Genomic DNA, 16538 nt, shown 5'->3' with positions numbered 1-16538 from the left:
CCGCGCGTCACGGGGCGGGCACCGAGCGCCGCCGCCGCGGGGCGGGAATGCCAGGCAGCCCCTGAGAACGGCTTTGCAGCGCTGTTTATTGTTAAAAGGCCTTTCTGGCAGTTCATCGCCCGTGCTAAAGCAAAGCGCTGTTTCCCACCGCGGCCCTCTGGCTGTTGTTCCCAGGAATATGACACAAACGCAAGATCAGGAGCATTAATCTATGAAACACACCTGTGAGAGTTGGCAGCATTTTAAGATTATTACAAAAGCACCAAACTAAATAAACAGTTTGACTATTCGCATGAAAAGAAATGCTCAAGAGATGAGAAACAACACCATGATAAACAATGTAAAACCTTAAATTCATACTGTTTTCTTTCCAAAGTAAGTGAAAAAAACCAACCCCCAAAGTGCAGCTTTAAAAAAACATAGCAGCAAACTTGGTTACCTGCACCCATCACTAATTTTGCCCCATCATTTACCACTACAATGAAAGAAATTTGAGTATTCAATTAAAAAAAAGGTATGAATTACTGAAGGTTTTTTTCTTTCAATTTTTATCCCAGTTCTGAGATCAGTATACACTCAGATCTCCCTGCATGTCTGGCTCTTTGTGAGATGTAACTGGAAGGCACAAAGGATCAGATCTTTTGCTCTGTCACAGATCCTACTTTTGCTTAGAAAGCTTCAACAATATTTAACCAGTTCCCCCTCAAAGCATAAACGTGGAATGACATTCCTGAGCTGCGCACTGCAGGAGGGCAGCCCACATCCCCTGTGCCTGCCATGTGATGCTGAGGTATCATCAGGAGGAATACAGTCTTTTACCAGTGCAGTGATTCAAGAGGTTAGAACCCAAAAAACCCCTTGAGCTCTAAAACATCTGTTTTTTACCGAAAAATCCACATTCTGCTTTTTCATCACATCCTCAGCCTCCAAGGAAGAGGGTTACAGGTTCTGTTGCCTTCTCCTGAGGCTGATGTAAAGCTCCCTTGCCTCAGCTGGCTTTGGATTGAGGTCTGAATGAGCAGATACTCCTGCATTGTTTAACTACTAGATTTTACCCTTTCTTTGAAGTCCAGCCACTGCTCCTCCTGTTCAGGAAGAGCCCCTGTTCCAGTGCTGCATGTGTGTAGTGAGAACTGCAGGTGCTTTAGTGCTCTGAATGTCCTTACAAAATAAAAGCAAGCAAGTCATGACCAGAGTATTTCAGACATCATTAAGTGTGAACAGAAATCCATACCCAATAGTTCAGGTTTGAAGGATACTGTGAACATCATGCTCCCCTTAGTAAATGGCAGGAGTCCACTGACATATGAGCATCTCCAGCCATGAAAGATGGAGCTATGGAATTGCATGCCCAGTGCCCTGAGGAGCTGGAGTGTGACCGTTCCCTAAACAAGCCTCAGATGCAGCATTTAAAAGCCATGAGGAAGGGTTCAAGTGGGCTCTGCACACTGGAGTTTCTGCAGAGTTGGGTAAGCCACGCTCCAGGACTGCCTCCTAAAGAGGTGCAAAGAGCTAAGAATAACCCAAGAATCAGGCTATAGTTGGCCGCCAAAAGCCACAGGCAAGTGCCACCTGAATTTAGGTAAAACATTCTTGCATGTTACCTGCCTCATTTTGGCTACTGAAAGTGCACTTTTCAAGGAAAAATTGCTGTACGGTGCAGTATTAAATTATTTAAACCTAAACTGAGAAAGCACTTTTGGAAAGTAAAGTAACAAAGCTTCCTGTTTTCTACAGAAATCCACATATATGAAGCAACCTCTTCTGCCTTGCAAATCTCCGACTTCAGTGAGCAGACACAGGCTTCCCTTGTGCTTCCTTACAGTCTCAGCTGCTGCTGGAGGTCATGAATTGAGCCTGCGCTGCTTTGCAGTTTCTCTTGCACCAGAGGGTCTTCCTCCAGTCTGACCATTTCAATCACTCCACTGGTTCCAAGAATACATGGAAGACTTAAGAATACTTCACTGTTTATATTGCAACATCCCTGAAACAACACACAAAGAACAGTCACACACAGAGTTACTTATTTCTGCTGCAACTCCACAAAAGCATACAACTACACAAAATTACTTCATTATTTTAATTAACGAGGATATTCCAACATCTGGCATGTTTGGATAAGTCAAATTCCATTTACTTTAGATACTGGGCAATTGGTTACTGAATAGAAACTGTAAAATATTACTGTGCAGATAAAAATTTGTGAACCATGAAATTGCCACAGTTGGGCAATTTTTCCAATACAGATATATGAGATCTCTATAATGCAAGCAAAGTTTATACCACTAAACACCATTTCTTAGGTAGAACAAGCAGGGACACTTGACAGTGCAGTATCCTTTGTTCTTTTAGGACTGAAAAAATAAATAATGCAGCCTAAGAACTGGGGAACATATTTTTCACATATTGATCCCATATAGATTCTGTGAAAGAATTCATTGAACTTATATCCCTATAATTCAAGTTTACACTGTAGATGGTGTTCATTTTTGGGATCTGTCTGGGAAACTTTACATTCTGTAGTTACTCTTCACTTTAAGAGACTTGTCACTCCTCTGTATCTACATTTAGTTCAGGAATGATTAAAAACCTCACTTGAAACATAATGGTTTAAATAGGTGTGTGCTTGTACTCAATAAAATAAGCAGCCAGCTCAACTTCCCTGCACAGGGACATGCAAATTGTCCTTCTGAAGGCTCTAAATTGAAGTGACAAGTAAACATTTCTACATGGATTTTCTTGTCATATGGATTGACCTAATGCTTTAATGAAGCCTCTTAGGAGAAACTTTAAACAAAGTGCAGTCTACAATTTTAAGTTAACTATTGCTTCATAATTCTCCTCATAAGTAAAGTACTAAGGAGTAAAAAAGCAGCTGTTTCAACCTGATCAAATAAAATACTGGCAGAAAATGCATTTTATACTTTCAGAAAAGATACAGAAATCTTTTGGCCCCTAAAAAAAAATCTACGTTCAATACTGAGCACTTGGGAACTAAAACTCCCATTTCATTTGCCAAATCCAGTTATTCCAGGGGTGCTGGGCAGCAACCTTGAATGTACTGTCTCTCTGGACTATTATTTTTGGGAGAATAATCCACTCTTACTATTGGTTTGGATTAAAACAGTAAGTGATTTTTACTCATTTTTGGACTAGAATGGAGTGCTGTTGTTGGAAGAAAGTAATGGCAGTAGCACTACTTCAGAAGACTGAGATGTCTGTGCTGCTAAAGTTAATGGTCATATCCATAATAAATAATATAATTACAGTGCCTACCAAAAGGTATTAATAACACATTTACCTTTGCCAGAGTGGATACAGAATGAACCTTTCTTTTATCCTTCAGAATGCTGTCAGTCAAATCAGCAACTGAGAGCCCCACAGACCAGGATCTCTGACCTTTTCCCTTTAGAACTTCCATAGCTCTATATGTAAACCAGGAAAAGGAGAAAAACATGATGTTTAGATTTCAATTATTCTTATTTTGGTTTTTATGTAAAACCCAGAAGACAGGCTGAAGTGTACCATATCAGGTAAAGTGTACTATAAAAATATGATTCTCTGTTTTGGAAAACAACAAAATGGAATAAAGAATTGCTGAAAATAATTTCCTTCCAATACCTTTTATCTACACTAATAACAATTCTCTTTTCTGTCAAGAGGTGTAACTGATAATTAAATCACGTAAATTCATCCAAACTGGTGCTTTGCTTTGAAGCAAATGCTTCCAACAGAAGCTCTGAGAAAAGTGGGCCAGAGGCTTGTCTAGAATTAGTTTTACATACACAATCAAACAGCTCTGATATTCCGGTGTATATTGTGGTGTCTTCTTACATCACCCCAGGCACGGTGTTAGTAAGAATTTCAGAGAAACAGTGGCCATATACACATCCATAAAAGTGAAAACCTGACCTACAATTTCCTATAAACTCAACATATGAACATTTTAGAGCAAGCTTCCCCCCCTTCATAAAGAGCTGAAGAACATATGAGCATCAAGTGCCTAAACATGAAGGAAAAAAATAAGGTTATAATGGTGTTACCTGTTAGCCACCTTTTCCCTTGAGTTACGAGCAGCCATTGCTTCTGTTTGATTTGCAGCTACATTACAGCTGGTCCATGATGATACTAGATAGAAAAAAACAACAAAAAAAAAAGCATCTGAGGTCATGGTTTGTCCTGTTTTTTTTTCTTCCTGTGACAAATGTCAAACACTTTTGCTACCACTCCAAGTCTACAGACTTTGGTACCCCAGAACTGTATTACTTAAAACCATTATTATGAAAATTTACCACTCTTCTTATTACTTTTCTCAATTATTCTTTCATTATTCAATTATTTAAGCACTGCCAGGACATTATATGCTCATAGTCATCATAAAGTACCACTTTACCTTTGTCTTCCCCTTGTTCACCAATAACCCAGGCATCTTTTGCCAGCACCTCTGCTTTCAAAAGGTTTGTCAGGATGTACTGAAATCTCTCAGAATCAAGGTTGGCACCTACTCCAATTACTCTGCTTTTAGGAAATGAGCTCAGCTTCCACGACACAAATGTCATTACTTCAACTAAATGTGAAAGAAAAAATATGTTGCCAATGAAGGACCACTCAAAATTCCACACAACTGCAAATTATGACTCTGGACTTCTTTACTTTAGAAATGGCACAAGCATGTAAGAACGTGTTGGTAGTTTATTTCAACCTAAAACACCAAGTCAGGTGGTGAAGAAGTGAAAAAATAACAACAATAATGAGTAAGAGAGTAAGAAGGGGCTGTCTTCCAATGCATTACAGGATAGAGGCTCACACTCACGTCCTTCCTTTTTAAGTAGTGATTTTTCTTTGTCTTAGTTCACAGTATCACTGACCTGGATGATTTAAACCTTCCACCAAAATCTAGCTGCAATACTTAATATCAACACTGTACTTTGTATATGAGTAGCCTGTGAGTGTGATCATATGGGACATAACACACAGAGATCTATCCTTCCTGCACAGGAGAAATGTACACATAAAACTCACAACTGACAAGACAACAGCCAATGGATGCTAATCATGTAGATACAGCCAGGTTGAAACTATGCACAGAAACACACAGAAATACATACCTGTTACACTAAACAAAGTACACTATTTTCTTTTATCTTGGTAACAGTAAAGAAAAAACCCTCAAAGACAGTGTCCTGCTCAAAGCTGAAAAGGAAAACATCTTTCAGAGTAGCAAGAACTTTTGACTAACTGGGTGTAATTCAGCAGTAACATACTTTTAAAACAGGGCAAAGAAAAAGCCAGGTGAGGGACAGAACATTATGCAAAGTACCAGCATACCTGGATGAGAAGCAACAAGGAGAACAGCATTCTGACTGTAGTGTGATATTGCTGGAATAATTCCTCTGAACAAATCCACATTGCTTTGTATGACATCAAGGTAAGTCTGAGCATTACCCAGAGAATTGACTGTAAGCACCACAACTTTGGAATCAGCTGAAGAAGAAAAATCTGAAAATAAAAAGAAAATGTATTTTTGAAATTTATGTTATTCTACAGAGTTTTGGATGCAAAACCAAGAGCTGTTCTAAACGCTGAACTACAACATCCAACTTAATTAGGGATTCTTCACCTCCTGTCCCTCCCCATCCTCCAGTGTGGAATTTGGGGTACTTCCACAGCACCTATAAAACACAGCTCTCCCACAGAACTACTTTCCTGTTTTATAGTTGCCAATCACAAAAGCCAGACTACAATTTGTCCAAGGTTACAGAGCAGAGACCAGAAAACATCTAGACTGCTTTGACAGATAAACTTTTCCAAATTTTCTTGGCAAAAAAGAAAAAAAAAAAAAGCCATGAAAAGGCTCCTTTTATTCTATACCAATTGTTAACAAAGAGGAGACTTTTACTCCTTATCTGAGGCTTCTTCTGTAATTTTTGATCTTATACCTCAATCAAGGACATGTAGACAACCATGAAAAGCACTCCAAAAATCTATTTATTAACTCAAATAAAAGACAAATTGTATTTATTAGCCCAAAGAAACACACAACCACGCTTGCTGCAGGAATCTGTAGGTCAAAGCTGCCTGGAGCAGGTAGCTCTGAATATCTGAGTGCCACACAGGTGATCAGCCTGGACACAGAAGCAAAATGATCTGACTGTTGCACCACTTTCGGAACCAGCTGAAGCCAAAGCAGAGGCCTCATGCACTGACAAATTAAAACCATACTAAGCAGGATATAATTAATACCTGCTTGCCCCAAACCTAGATATAAACATACTGAAATAGCAGGTGACAGTGTATAAGCATTTTATAGTATTGTAACACTACCAACAGCACAGCCAGCAACAACACACAAGCTTCTTATACCACAGCTAAGTGCACACATACAACAGGCAACCAGAGAGGCACAAACAGATTTGTGGTACAGCTGCACAATCAGGGTTCAGGAAAAAAAAGTGTGCTAGCAGTAAAACCGGCAAGTTAAGATCAAAGAATGTACAGCAGGCAATGCCAGGTGCAGAATAAGCCACAAAAATGTCTGGGGGAACCAGAACAAATCTCTGTCCCCAAAACAAGATAAAATTAAAAGAGAAGCACAAGAAAACCCCTCATTTCATCTCGCAAAGGGTGCAAGGAACATGGAAACATGACACATAAGCAAGGAAGAATGTTGTTTAATTCAGTTCCAGCTTTCCCTGTGGAAAAACTTCTGAGCTGCATGGCCTCAACCTCTGCAACCATCAAAGACCATCAAAGACTGTAACTAATCACTAATTACAGAGACATGGCATTGACTGTTGAATTGTATGCTCACAGCTGACTGAGGACAAAGTTATTAAGAATTCATTGTTTGAATATGCAGTGATAGTGATTAAGGACTAAGTGATAGTAATTAAGTGATTATTGGCCATGTGCATGTTTAATGAACATCAATCTAGGAAAGCAGCACTTTGAAACATACCTTTATTTGTCAGCCTTTTGAACACTGCTTTCACAGCCTTCACTAATCCCTATGCATGTATTTTTCCCCTCCTTTCCCTCTTCTCTGCCCATGACACTGAAGTTTTAGCTTGGCTTCTCTGTATTTCTGCATGAGTCCAGTTTCAGCATTAGCCTCTTATCTGCACATACAGACTTTTAAAAAAAGAGAGCCTATGTGCCTCTGTATCTTCCCAGGTGTCCTGCTCTCGTTAAAATGAGCACAAGCACACACAGTACAGCACTCATTCCTGTTCCAGAAACAACATCTCATACCTTTGCTGATCTCCACATTTGGCACAGCAAAAATCTCCAAATCCATGGTTCCTCCTTTTGCTGCACCTTCAGAAAGATCCAAAAGAACCACCTTGTCTGCAACATCCTGTATGAATAAAAAAAATACAGGTCAATAATAAACCAAAAGAAAACTTGTTCTTGTGGGAGTGAAGAATAAAACCCCAAATTCCTCCCATTTCATTGTTTGCTGTACTATGTACAAATCAAACAAAATTACTGGTGAAAATTACACCCAAATCACAAGAGAAAGGATTTAGTTTAAGAAGTCTAACTGGAAAAAAACACATTACAAAACAAACAAAAAACTTACAGAACTATCTCTGGGAAGTCAAAAATGTTGACACTACTGTTGCATCTAACATGCAGCTGTGATGAAGTACAGACCATCTATGGACTATTCTTTTCCAGGGAACTAGGAGATCCCCATTGTGACAGGCTACCACTCAGGCAAGAGTCCTTTAAGGATTTTTCAAAGTAAGTGAATTCAGTATTTAACTCTTATAATTAAAAGAGCTGACTGAGAAACCAGGGCAGAAAACGAACACCTCTGCATGTCCATAAGTAAACTGAAGAGACAAATGACCTAAGCAGTGACAGTTGTTAAAACTGATGAGGTATTCCTTAGTGTGAGATATTAAGAACTAGACTGGAATCCTCTCTATTAATCAGGTCTGTTGCTATTTTTCATAATTATGTACCTTTGCTGCAACTGCTAGTACACAGGCAATGCCAAGATCTCCAGCTCCAACAACAGTAATTTTGTTAAAACATCCTTCATTTTTGCCTCCAGTTTTACTCCTTGATTTCATGTCAGTCTCTCCTACAATTAAAAGAAAACCACAAAATTAGGTGCTGGTCCACACTGTATCAATACAACTATTGCTGCTTCAGAAAGGATCATGGTTATGCCAGAGTTAAGTCAAGTTACATGAACTTTTTCAAAACAGCAGTCAAGCCTGACCACAGAAAATTCACCACAACTTGCAAGGTGTAAAACACAAATATTCCTCTCTAGATAGGCATGTTTTTTCACTAAGTAGAAATAGATGAGCATGATAATAGCAGGAAGCTAGACACTAATACCACAAAAACAGCACCCCCTTTGCTGCTGTTACAGGTGTAAATACATCCCATGAGCATAAAACTTGTAAAATATAAACCATGGAGTCTTCTTTGTGACATCAAATAATGACAATAAGTGAATATATTTTATAAGAACATTAGAAACAAGTCCATGAAAACATCCCCACCTTCAGTAATCTTTGCAATATAGGAGAGAAGTTCTGATTGCCTGGCTGCATCAGAAGATGACAGTGAATACAAAGGGAGCTCTTCCTCAAACTTTGCAATCATTTCCTTGATTAATCCAATGAGAGTTGATTTAGGCTGAAATACAGCAATACAGAAGACAAAACAGCTGAATAGCTATTTCATATAGTGGTATCAGCTGTGAGCTGCCAGAGCCATACAAAATTTAATCAAATTATAAATACTGACACTCTTAACATTTACACAAACACCTAAGGGAAAGAAAAGCATCACTTTGAGAAGCTGCTTTCCAAACAGGAGTATGGATTAAAAGGAATTTAACAAAAAGGAATTCTAAAATTGAAAGTACCAGTGCTATTAATTTTTGAAGTCATCCATGAACATATGGAAACCTTTGGTATAACCACATCCAGTATTACAAAAGAGAGAAGTCCTAGCTAAAGAAAAGATAGTTCAGTCTTCTTAGATGAGCTCAACTGTCCAGAATTCTGGCAATTCAGTCCTCCTTCAGGCAAAACACACTGTGAAGTCAGCAGAAGCTCCCATAGGAATTTCTGTATCAATAATGTAAAATACAGCCCATTCATTTCAAAAAGCTGGCATTCATTGAATCATTTTTACTGGCCTGGCAGTCATATTGAAGTGAGTAATTTAATACAGAGCATAAAATCATTTAGCAACAGAATTGATTTCTGAATCTCTGTGCTGTTTCAGAGCTCTGCCAAAAGAGAAACACCCAAAAGGTAGACACTTTCATTGAACTTTCCTGAGGGACACTCAACTGGTCTCACTATTCATAGCAACAAAGTATCATGAGGCTTACATTGCTTTGTAAAGAATCAGTCCCTTTTTTTTGTTAAAATCACTTCCAACTTCCTTTACAAGCCTCAGACTGCCTGAAAGCTCCAAATGATACCATGCAGTATTCCCAAACACTTCCTTCCCCTGCCAGCCACTCCACCTCTTACATGGCTCCAGTTTTGCAGGTAGGGCAAATAAATCCTGCCACGTGCATCAACATGTTTTCCCACTGAAATGCCCATGTTTGCAGTCGGCTTCAGGAAGCAAATGGGAGGAGCAAAGGGATGAGAATCCAGGATCCACAGATGAATAGGTATGTTATAGGAATTACCTGTTCAACATAAAATAAAAGCCATTACTAACATCTGCATCGGGAAGAGGCGCTGAAGACCAGTTGTGTGTGTGATATGATTCACACTTAGTAATAACAAAGGCAAAAAGCCTGACAGATCACTTTCCAGATTCACACTGGAAAGTATTTATATTACTTAGGCTAATTAATAAAACCAGACTTGTCTGGATCAACTTGAAGTGCTACTGATTGTGCCTTTCTTAATATAATGCTTTGTTGCTGTTTTGCTTCCCAGGGTCCTCTCTTAGCCAACCTGTCCCCTCTTCCCAGCAAAGAAAGGTTTCATACATATATTCCATACTTATTTTAAGATTTAACACACCTAGTACAAAAAAACATCTATAAAGAGCTTTGCACCAGACTTCAAAGGCTTTAGGGTGAAAATAAAAAGCTGCCTACTAGTTATTTTTGGACACTGTCTGTACAAGTGTAGGTCTCAGTTCACACAAGCTCCATTAGCACCAAAGAGTTTGCCTACACGGTCTCAAACAACACCATTTTTTTAATAGTTAATTTACTTATTTAATTAATACCACCTCATTTCAGCACCTGTGCACTTGTTTATGCAGTAGAAGTGGCTTCTGCCAATTCATGTAAAATCCTTTCCAGCCCACTTTGAAGACACTGCACAGTGAACTGTTAAGATGCAGCACCCAACACATTTTACATTTTGATTCATAACTGGCAAGAAAATTACATTTGATTTATCTTACCATATTTCACTGGAACAGTACCACTAAAATTCAGGAGGTCCTTCTGGGATCCATCCTTGAAGGCTGAAATTAAAAATGTAATTTAAAAGAAAATAATAACTCCTTTCAAACCTGGCATAGCAATCCCATCTATAACTACAAATATACAATGGTGATTTTTCTTTAGAAATCAAATATACTGCTCCTGAAGGAACCGAGACTAGAATGTTACTAAGGTCCCCCCTATCCTTTTAAATATTTCCTTAATGAAATTTTAACAAAAATTGCATTGGTACAACTAAGCTCATCATTAGTCTGAAAACCCCTTGTCCTGGGTAATTCTGATGTTGTAGGAATTTCCAGTCAGGCTGATGGATTCTGGAAGTCACACTCTATAAGCTAAAGCCATCAAAATACTTTAATATAAAAATAACATATAGGGAAAATGGTGTTGCATATAAAGAATTTAAAGCATCAATATTCTATAATTACTGACAAGTTGAAGTAAGATGAAGTAAATGACTTGCTGAGGTTTTTATATGTATGCACTCTTGGAAGAGCATTCAGGAACAGTAACGCAGCATGAGAAGTTTTACTGCAAGTCAACATAAAGACAGGAACACAACTGAAACATATTCACATTCTATTACACACAGTCTGCATTTATGGCAAGTAAGAATCCCCACGAATAGTTCGAAGTAACTGTATCACTTCTTACTGTATGTGTTCATGGAGAAAGTGAAGTTGGGGTAGGTCTTGCTAACATTCTTCAGCTCTTCTATGGTCAGGTCTCTGAATTTATACTGGGAAGGGGGAGAAAAAAATAAGGAAAAAAGATTCACTTCAAAGGGTTCTTTCATTACAAGAGATAGGGGAAAGGCCACTAGAGAAGGCAGAAACGCAAGAACGGGAAGGTCATAATTACTTGTATTATAAATAGTTTTGATGTGAAATAAATTATCAGAAAGAACTGATTACAAAAAAGCTTTGAAGCTATTGCAGGTCTGCTGTTGCTGCATAAGAATTCTGAAATTCTGAGCATCACTCCCTATACACCATTTCTTCCCCTTTACAGCTGTGTGAACAGGGGTTTAGGAGAATTTAGTCTCTTCTGCACAATACACAACTATTACACAATAATTACAATTACACAATAATTAAAAAGAATATAAAAATATGAACCTCTTAGAAGGGGTTTATTTTCTTACTGACACAGTTAAACTCAGATCCACCTGCACACATTTTAGAACAGTTTCCTAAGATGTCCCTTTCCACAAACATGTTAAATGTATAAGTAATTAGCCTCTGGGAATTTTTTTTTTTTCATTTTTAAGCTGTCCTTGAGAGCTGAGAAAACGAATCACTGCGGCTTCATTGAGACTGTCCCCAGCCAGTCCGACATGTGAACTTCCAAGAGATTTGCATCCTCCCACATCCCAAAGTTATAAAGACTGCTTTCCATTTCCTAGATTAGAGCCTCTATTTCTCATTCAGGAAACCTGCTGCTGTTTTTTTTGGAACCCTTGCCTAAGCAAACAAAACTGCTGTCTGACAGTGGCTTAAAGAGCTGCTCAGTGCCCTGGAATAATTGTCACAAAGTAGCAGCTAAAATCGAATTTCTCTTCAGTCTGTCACCCCAGCAGCAATAGGACAGCTATGAGCATGGCACAGTTATTTTCTACTTTCTACAGGAAAACACAGAGCTGATGACAAGAAACACCTTTTAGTTGGCTTCTCCCCATCACAAGATTCTGCAAAGTCATGCAGAAAAAAAAAAAAAGTTAGTTCCCTAATTATGAATGTCTGTACTGATGCCATGAAGATTTTTTGCCTTTTTTTTTATACCCCCATTATAAGTTTTTTACAACTTCTGTATTAGTGCTTTTCACCTACATTGTTGGACCTGTTTGTCAGGCTAGGAGACTCAACATTTTAGAAGCTTCCTCTCCAGAACACATTCTGTAAACTAAGACAGAACCATCCAGGGGAAGGTTCCTTGGGGAGGGGGGCTCACTCGAGCCTCTCATTGGGGAATCTTTGATAGATTTGCTAATTAGTAAAACCTATAATGTTATACCAGATCTATTGGGGGGTGCATTGTGATGTGCATTTTCGGTGCACTCGACCTGGACGTGTGCACCTAAGGATCCTTAAAATAAATACCAAGGTAAAATCCCTTTTTCCCTTCTAACCGTGTTTGACTCTTGATTTTAAGACCAGAAAAAAGCACCAATACAACTTACACTTACAACATTTTTTAAAAGCATCGATACATCTGGTTGTGAAACCAGTCATCTTTCCCTAGCTGGCCTCCTTCTATTCGTAATACAAAACGAGGCATTCCTATCAAAAAGTCTGTCCTCTTCTAAAGACCGCAGGATTTACGAGGTGACTCAGATACAGACCTTCCTCATTTCGCACCCAAAATTATTTGGCATGCCCAAAGCTTCAATACGCCCACCTCAGTTTCTCACATGGAAATTAAAAGGCTCAGAGAAGATGCTACAACAACGCGTCTGTGCTCCTAAGGCGTGGAGGCGCTAACGAGGGGAATGACACCCAAAAAAAAAAAAAAAAAAAAAAAAAAAAAAAAAAAAAAAAAAAAAAATTAAAATTTTTAAAAAATCAATTTTTGAGGGAAGAGTAAAGTTTCAGTTGTGAGGCACGGCGTGAAACCACTGCAACTTAAAGTTCAGCTGTATTAGGACAGCGCGGACACCGGGATGCGACGGGACGGGAGTCCCTCGGCACCAGGACACCGCCGCCCTTCCCGGCCCGTCCGGCACGCGCGCTCCCGCTCCCGCGCGCTCCCGCGGCCCTTCCCTTCCCTTCCCCGCCCTCAGCGCCGCCCGCGCGCCCCCTCCCCGCGCGCCCCCTCCCCGCGCGCGCACCTTGCCCAGCTGCCTCCGGAGCGCCTCCTCCGCCAGCGCCATGGCGGGCGCGCGCCGCCTTCCCGGCGGCCCCCGCGCGGGGCAGCGCCGCCCCTCAGGGCGCTGGGCTGGGCTGGGCTCGTCCCGGCCGACGTGGGAAAGCACGGAGGGTTTAATGATCCTTGTGGTGGATCTGCGGGCGGGAGGGCACATAGACACCAGGATCATGGAGTGCCACTCCTGGCCCTGCACAAGACACCCCAGAAGTCGCACCATATGCCTGAGAGCATTGTCCAAATGCTTGTTGAGCTCTGTGAGGCTTGGTGCTGTGACCACTGCCCTGGGGAGCCTGTTCCAGCACCCAGCCACCTTCTGGGTGAAGAACCTTTTCCTGATATCCAGCCTAATCCTCCCCTGACAACTTCAGGCCATTTCCTTGCATCCTGTCACTGGTCACCACAGAAGGGGAGCAGTGTCTGCCCCTCTGCTTCCCCTCATGAGGAGGTTGTAACTGCAGTGAGGTCTCCGTCTCCTCCAGGCTGAGCAAGTCAAGTGACCTCACCCACCTCTCCTGTGGCTTTCCCTCCAGACCCTTCACCATCCTTGTGACCATACACAGATATTAGAGGCATGCGGGGATTTCTTCCCTCTATGTTGACAGTATCGAAACTGATTTGCAGCTTTATGGAGTTAAAAGTATGTAAATACAAACCTGACATGAATTTGTTTCCCTACCTTAATCTCTTCTTTTTTAAGCCTCCCTGCCACACAGCAGAGACACCAGAAAACTGCCTTCTGGAAAGTGGGCCGTGCAAGTCTGATGGCCAATTCAGTGGAAAACACAGTTGTTTCAGCAAGGTAAATGGTGACAAATGCCAGTTCTGACAAATGCCCCCTGACTGACCAGAAAACTGACAGGACAGAACAGGACAGACCAAGCATGATAGTAGCACATTTTTACAAGGAGTAAGATCTTGAGAAAGCTCATACAATTTTTTTCTCCCTCACTGATACAAGGCCTGAAGCGGACAGTAACTAAGGACACAGGTTGTTGATACAGCAATTGCAGAAAATAATTAGGTTTAGAACAACCTTCATCAGGCTTCTCCATCATACATACTGTTTACTGCTGCTGAGTCTGCTTCTGTGCTGAAACTGTTGTGTGTGATGTAATGAAGGATGTTCAGTTTGGAAAGTAGCACAAGATCAGTCTTTCAGGAACTTCATCAGCCCTTCAAAAACATCATTTGCCCAGCAAGCATAGTACCTCTTTGGTTAAACTGTTACAGAATGATTGGCATGAACATTTATCTAAATCTTTTAAGAGATAACTTGAAAATAATTTTATTTCACAAAGATCCTAGCACAGACTAATGTTTGAGGATAAAACATTCCTTTAAAATTGTTAATCTCAAGAATCTGAATTTTTTATTTCTCATTATTTCATGGTAAAAACAACTGGGACAGTCTGATAGATAATTACAGTTATTAGTAAGTTTGATGTTTGGAAATGTTTTTTAAATTCTCTGTGTTCATACATAACCAAAACAATCATGGCAACCAGGACAGTGACCACACCCCCATGGCAGTGACACACTGCTGCTGGTAGTAGTGTTTCTATTTAAGGCTTAGAAGTCACCCTTGACTAAGCTTGCACCCAAACTACAGACTCAAATTTCTTAGTACTCACTGTTCAGACTTATTTAAATTCCAAGCTGGGTCTGTGCCCTCTGACTCAAAATCTTTTCCAAACATCATTTGCAATCATCAACAGATTCTGACCAACTAATCTCTAGGGAATGAAATATCTTGCTAGCAGGCTAACACACAGCCTTGCTACCCCATATACTGTCTAGTAGTTCCTCTGCCCCCATCACTGGCAACACTCTTCCAAATGAAGCCATAGAATTTTGCATAGATTCTTACCAAACTAGCCATAGAAATTCTCCCAAACTAGGATTTATCAAGCAATACATCCAGCTCTTATGTTATTGCAACTCCTCACTGCATGAAAGCTCACCCTATGTATTAAAAACCAGCATTTTGCCAGCAGGACAGATCTTCTTCCTGACCAAGATGTTTCCTTTGAGACTTGGTAGAAAAGTTAAGGTGGTTAATGAAAGAGAAAACAGACTGCAATTTCTCAGGTGCTAAGGGAGAGGGCAAAGCAAAATGACAGTCTTGGGGTGACATGGATCTTGTCTTACAGCATACAGCTTTGGAATTTTATTCAGCTCTACACAAGAGGAAAATGGCATCATTTCTACAGCCTTAAACTTTCATACTTTAAATACTAGTCTCATTATTCTGCTTGCCTGTGAACATCCTCTCTCTATAGGGATGCTAGCTTAGAGCAAAGCCAAGAGAAAGGGCTCTCAGTAACATCAAACTACAATCCAGGAAGCATTTTAAAGGATTTTCTCCAGTAGAGAAAATCATGCAATACTCTGAGTTGCCTAAATTAACTTAAGAGTAATGGAATGGAAATTACAAGTTCAACTTTTAAATACTAAATGCTATGGGAAAAATTTGCACTTCTAAAATATACTCAAGTGATCATCCCAGATACCAAAGACTGGGAAATAAATGTAGACCAACCACAACACAAGTGGCAGGAGCATGCTTCCTAACAAAACCCAAGCCACCTTCAGCTCTGGAAATATCATGACTAGAAGCATTATTTATCTCAGTGTTCCTCTTGTTCTGAACAAGCAGCAAGTCACCCATGTGCGTGATCTACACTGGGACTATTTCATGTCATAACAATCACTTTCAAAGCCCCAACCAAGGCTGGATTTAAGCCAGCAGCTATGAGTACATCAGCCCTCCTTGCCAACTGTAAAGACAGTGAAGAGACTTTCCACAAAATAGTTATATTTTCTTGCCAGTTTCAGCATCTGACACTGCTTGCAAACAGGGGGTCCCCATAGCCCTAGGCCACATCATGCACTGCCATTGCCACATTCCCTTTATACACAGCTGGCATCAGAAGCCAAGCTCATAAAGGGTTTGCTGGCTCACTCCTTTTGGCTGGGGAAGAGGCTGGTAAGAGCAGCACATCCCTCTGCCTGAACTCTGAACATTCACCTTGCATGAGCGGGTGCCCGTCTACGCATCATCTACAGTCACATTTGACAGCACTGTAGAGGTCTCAGAAACCCTTCCTGCACATTCTGTTGGAGTCAAAAACCAGAGCAAGTGGATTGAGTCACACCAGTGCCCCTTCCTGTTCAAAATAACCACACGCAGTATTGTTCATCAATTGCAGAGCAGCAGGTCAAT

The 16538-nt window shown here is 40.3% G+C and overlaps 1 protein-coding gene across 3 annotated transcripts; it reads right to left on the bottom strand.

The window, feature by feature from the left end:
- Positions 1–225: 225 nt before the first annotated feature.
- Positions 226–13361, bottom strand: UEVLD (UEV and lactate/malate dehyrogenase domains). 3 transcript variants are annotated; one of them, XM_048307137.1, is made up of 12 exons: positions 13278–13361; positions 11105–11189; positions 10408–10470; positions 9510–9673; positions 8523–8658; positions 7971–8092; positions 7252–7357; positions 5329–5499; positions 4394–4567; positions 4044–4128; positions 3302–3425; positions 226–1984 (listed from the first exon to the last, which is right to left on the bottom strand). In XM_048307137.1, the coding sequence occupies exons 1-12, from the start codon at positions 13317–13319 to the stop codon at positions 1820–1822; spliced, it is 1437 nt and encodes a 478-aa protein (XP_048163094.1). In that variant the 5' UTR covers positions 13320–13361; the 3' UTR covers positions 226–1819. The 3 variants fall into 3 exon arrangements, with proteins under 3 accessions (XP_048163094.1, XP_048163095.1, XP_048163096.1); XM_048307138.1 differs by lacking the exon at positions 13278–13361 and adding an exon at positions 12792–12892; XM_048307139.1 differs by lacking the exons at positions 226–1984; positions 3302–3425; positions 4044–4128 and adding an exon at positions 5109–5193 and having other exon boundaries at positions 4482–4567.
- Between the last annotated feature and the right edge of the window lie 3177 nt (positions 13362–16538).

The sequence above is a fragment of the Corvus hawaiiensis genome, chromosome 6 (assembly GCF_020740725.1).
Source record: "Corvus hawaiiensis isolate bCorHaw1 chromosome 6, bCorHaw1.pri.cur, whole genome shotgun sequence".
Classification (NCBI taxonomy): domain Eukaryota; kingdom Metazoa; phylum Chordata; class Aves; order Passeriformes; family Corvidae; genus Corvus; species Corvus hawaiiensis.
This window is presented reverse-complemented; position numbering and strand designations above follow the sequence as displayed.